Here is a 5120-nt window from a genome sequence, read left to right on the forward strand (position 1 = left end):
TGATCCACAGACTAGGAAAGAAACAGACAAATATTAGCGTAGATGCCATTCTACTTACGATGTAACGAGTACATCGTGTGTTATGGGAAGTGTTCCCGGTTCGGTTGATCTAATTAATGCAGCCTAACAATCCTTTACGATTTGAATAATAGAAGCGTATTAATGTGTTATGTGTAAGCCAGGCTAAAGATGTGTCTTTAATCTAGATTTAAACTGACAGAGTGTGTCTGCCTCCCGAACAGTGTTAGGTAGACTGTTCCAGAGTTTGGGTGCTAAATAGGAATAGGATCTGCCCCGCAGTTGATTTTGATATTCTTTGATATTATCAAACGGCCGGAGTTTTGAGAACGCAGCGGACGTGGAGGACTATAATGCGATAAGAGCTCGCTCAAGTACAGAGGAGCTAAACCATTCAGGGCTTTATAAGTAATTAACAAGATTTTAAAATCTATCCGATGCTTGATAGGGAGCCAATGCAGTGTTGACAGAACTGGGCTAATATGGTCATATTTCCTGGTTCTAGTAAGGACTCTAGCTGTTGCATTTTGGACTAACTGTAGTTTGTTGATCAAGCATGCAGAACAACCACCCAATAAAGCATTACAATAGTCTAACCTTGAGGTCATAAGCATGAATTAACATTTCTGCATTTGACGTTGAGAGCATTGGTCGCAATTTAGATATGCTTTTGAGATGAAAAATGCAGTTTTACAGATGCTAGAAACATGGCTTTCAAATGACAGATTGCTATAGTCTTATCCTCAAAACATCTAGTCATTAGTTCATTGTATAAGTCATTAAATGCAAAATGGTTGATCTAGTTGTCATAAACTGTCAAGCATATTTTATACACATTTCTATTAGTCTTTTGTAAATTTGCCATGGATTGTGCAGGTGATTGACTTTCACGAATGAAGAGAATGTAGATCAACCAATGATAAATCAGTTCTCTGAAATTCCTCATACAGTGCTGCATGCAAAAAAAATCTCTGTCTATGTTTGCCTTTCTAATTTTGTATTTTATTATTTATTATTTATTAATTGTATTATTTATTTATATTAATTTTGTATTTTGTATTTATGTTCATTGACATAAATACTTACGAGAGATGAACTAAAGATTTTGAGTAAGTTACAGGCTTTTGCAGGTAATCCATTGTGTGGTGCTGTTTGAACAAATTGTTTTGAGAAATGCACATGCTTTGCAAATATTAAGGGTGATTTCAGAAATGCAACCGAAGTGACTGAGAAAAACTGTAAAATCAAAAGTTGTGTTTGTTAACATCAGTTAATGCACTGTGAACTAACATGAACTACCAATGGACGACTGTATTTTCATTAACTAACATTAACAAAGATTAATAAATACTGTAATAAATGTATAGTTCATTGTGTGCTCATGTTAGTTAATACATTAGCTAACATTAATGAAAACTTATTGTATAGTGTAGATGTATAGGCCTGGCTACATTTATTTGCATCTTTACATGTGTCATATTATTAACATTTCACCAAAATCAAGTTCAAGCTTTTGACCAGTGAATGTTTTTTTCCCGTCCTTAACGCCACAAAGGCAGTACGGGCATCACATTTACATTTTCATGAACTTGCAGGTCATACAGTTTTCTGTCGTGGTGCTCAGTTTTTTCTGTTATTTGGCCAAAGTATCATATTGTAAAGATTCAGCGCTTGCAAGCTATTTGGCTATAACTTGACAACAAATGCTAGACTACTACACTCTCCGCTCCTCAAATACAAAAAAATTAATAAATAAATATTAGCCTTTATAAATATAGTGTTTGAGTAAAGAAACAGTTCTTTGTTTACCTTCAGACAGCAAACAGGCTGAGATGCTCTAAACTGCACGCCGCACTTCATTGACGACGAGAGGCGGGAGGAATAATGAGATTTGACTGACAGTTTGAAGAGCCAGTGGCGTTAAAAGCTTTAGTGACTGTGGCTTCACTTTTACTGATCCAGGATAAGTGATCCGTAGCTGTTATATTTCCGATTTGAGCTTGAGCTTCAGAATGCTTTGGATAATGTAACGTTAGCTTTTGTTGAAGCTACCGCTACTTGATCAAAAAATAGTTTCGCTACTGAAAAGCTATTTGATTCAGAAAGCAGCGACGCTACCACCACGCTACTGAGAAATGTAGTTAAACTAGTAGCGTCACTACTTGTAGCGACGCTACTGCCCATCACTGCAGTACGTCATCGTGCTACAGGCTGCAGGAGGACCTCTTGGGGAATTTACCATTAACCATTTAACAGGTTTTTAACTGTAGCAGTTTTACAGTCTTTTACCGTTAAATTCACGGTAATTTTTTTTGTTGAAACGTGTGAGTTTACTTGGTCTTTTCTTCAGGGGAAACCTTCAAGGTTTCAGAGGTCAATGTTTCATGAAATTCAAGTTATGTTATACACAATAATTATCATATTAACAGCAACATCTATTAATAGCGCACTCTATCGGGTAAATGTAGAGATATTTCTGCATTAAACACTAAAGAGCGATGATGTGTGCTATTGCCAAAATGTCTAATAGAGCAGTGTTTCTCAACTGGTGGGTCACAGAGTGTATGGCCAACCCTTACAAAAAGAAGTTTATTCAAGTGTGCTATTAGTATACTTCTTTTAAACAAAATCGGGAAAACAGTTAAAACAGTTAATAAAATGAGGATACATAAAATACAGTGCAGTGCAATCAGTTCAGACATAGCACAGTGCTCATTCAGTAAATACACAGCTAAACAGATGTGTTTTGAGTCTGGATTTAAATATGGCTACTGATTTAGCTCATATGATCTCTTCTGGGAGCTGGTTCCAACTGCGGGTGGCTAAAAGCAGATACCTCTTGTTTAGAGTGAACCCTTGGCATGTCTAACTGACTTGATCCTAATGATCTGAGATCTGTTAGGCTTATATTCAGTTACAAGAAAACAAACAAACAAACAAACAAAAAACAAGCAGTAAATGGGACATTTTCATACACAGCATCCGACTTTGATTTCTGCAAGGAAACATAAACTCAGTCATGCTATGTTTAAAAACCCATTTAGATCAGTAGAACTAAACATAATTTTCCAGCATTTTTACAAGTTTAAACCTGTACACTTAAAGCTATATATGCATTTTATTTATTTATTTTAATTGTAATTTTATTTATTTATTTACTTATTTTTAAGGATGAATAGTTTGCTCTCCTGACCTGTTTTTCTAAGTTTCTTGCAGATGCAGCACATCACGACTAAAACTACAATCAAAAGAGATCCAGCAGCAGAAATCAGCACTATATAAAATAAAGGTAGGCCCTGATCTGTAATGGACAAAATTAGCCATTAGTGTAATTGAATTAGTCTGTTTGATCTACAACAAACACTGGCTGCGCTCCAGTCCATTTTTATGCCCTTCACTCACAAACTTCCCTCCGTCTCGTTTACTCAGATGTACATCATTGATCATGCTGCATGAGTGCTCACTACAGGTGGAACCCTTGCAATGGGCTGAACTAGTTCTAGTTCTAGTTGAACTAGCTGGAAGTCCTAAGCCCTTGATCACTTAGAATCCGCTATGGAGTTGGTTTATTGTTTACATTTTTCCCCTTAGGAATTTGTTTTGTGTAGCATTCTATGTGTATATAGGTATGCTTGAGCGGTTATAAATGTTGAAAAAAAAATAATTTCTATATTATAGAGTTGTTTGGGGAGGGATGAATTAAACATTTGTGATGACGTCATAATCGTGTTGCATTGTGGTCTATGGAGGCCTGAAGTGTGCATATGAAGCAGACTCGCTCCCTTGATCAAAATCGAGGGAGGTCCATATAAACTTCCCTCGTCTACATCACGAACTACACACTTCAAAATGGCAGCGGGATTCCCCGAGGGAAGTTTGAGTGTGTGTCTAAAAGTGGAGTGGAAAGCAGCCACAGTCAAACATCAACATTTTATAATTGAGAGCTTAGTTAATTTACGTTAATATCAACACTAACATACCTGAACATGTGTGACAGGGTTGACTGATGTCCAGATGTGTGGTCAGGTTGCTGATGTTGTTGTTTAACACACAGCTGTAGGTGTTTTTATCCTGATGTTCCACCTCCAGAGATAGAGAGAGACTGATGCTGAGATCAGACGCACTGATGCTGGACAATAAACTGTTTCCTTTGAACCAGGAGAGAGTCACATGACTCACATTCAGCACTGAACACAGCAGTGAACAATTCTGCTGTGATGATGATGATGAACAGTCCCTGGTAATGTTAGGAACAGGCAGACGAGCTGGAACATATGAGAGAATAAACAGAAATCTGGGTAAATCTAAATAAATCTTATGTCCGGTGTAGTGTGTTTGTGGTGTGAGTGTTTCTGTCATCTCAAACTATAAAACATATATATATATATATATATATATATATATATATATAAACCAAGTGAATATATCATTGTAAACATCTGAATGAATATACAACCCGAATTCTGGAAATGTTGGGATGTTTTTAAAATTTGAATAAACCCCATGAGCCAATATTTTATTCACAATAGAATATAGAGAACATAACAAATGTTTAAACTGAGAAATTTTATAATTGTATCCACTAAATTAGCTCATTTTACATTTGATGTCTGCTATAGGTCTCAAAAAAGTTGGCACGGGGCATATATTTGCATGTTAATCAACATTGTGCCACATATGCTGTACATTGAGCTTAATTAATTTATTCCTTTAATAAATCAAGAATATATGAATGACAGGACAAATGATCTCTACTCACCATAGACAGAAACGCTGAATGTTTTTAATGACCATTTTGTTCCCATTATCTCTAGTTCATAACGTCCTGCATGTTGAGTTGTGATGTTTGTGATGGTCAGAGATCCAGTTTGATTGTCCAGATTCAGTCTGTCTCTGAATCTCCGTCAGGACCATCAAATGTGGAGAAGATTCCATAAGCTGTATCGATTTCAGCGATGAGGATGCTTCAGCTTCAAATTTCCACAGTATGTCAAAAAAATGTACGTTTCATTTGTAATGTTGTGTCAATGTATGTCCTTTTATACAGACATTCTATCGCTTTTTATTTTAAACCATTTTAAATAAAACTTTTTATTTTTACA

At 35.9% G+C, this 5120-nt stretch overlaps 1 protein-coding gene across 1 annotated transcript; it reads right to left on the bottom strand.

Moving 5' to 3' along the window:
• Nucleotides 1-3862: 3862 nt before the first annotated feature.
• On the bottom strand, nucleotides 3863-4868 carry LOC131535501 (SLAM family member 5-like). The gene is made up of 4 exons (XM_058768233.1): nucleotides 4778-4868; nucleotides 4198-4283; nucleotides 3999-4101; nucleotides 3863-3906 (listed from the first exon to the last, which is right to left on the bottom strand). Exons 1-4 carry the CDS (start codon nucleotides 4821-4823, stop codon nucleotides 3863-3865), a joined length of 279 nt encoding a protein of 92 aa, XP_058624216.1. The 5' UTR covers nucleotides 4824-4868.
• Nucleotides 4869-5120: the final 252 nt, after the last annotated feature.

This window comes from Onychostoma macrolepis, unplaced genomic scaffold (assembly GCF_012432095.1).
Source record: "Onychostoma macrolepis isolate SWU-2019 unplaced genomic scaffold, ASM1243209v1 Scaffold304, whole genome shotgun sequence".
Taxonomy (NCBI): Eukaryota; Metazoa; Chordata; class Actinopteri; order Cypriniformes; family Cyprinidae; genus Onychostoma; species Onychostoma macrolepis.

Bases quoted from the DNA above. Each gene is read 5' to 3' on its own strand.
- LOC131535501 (XM_058768233.1), bottom strand. From the start codon at position 4,823: ATGGGAACAAAATGGTCATTAAAAACATTCAGCGTTTCTGTCTATG. The intron at 4,284-4,777 runs GTGAGTAGAGAT...CATATGTTCCAG, and splicing joins ATTCAGCGTTTCTGTCTATG to CTCGTCTGCCTGTTCCTAAC. The intron at 4,102-4,197 runs GTGAGTCATGTG...CTATCTCTGGAG, and splicing joins TGCTGTGTTCAGTGCTGAAT to GTGGAACATCAGGATAAAAA.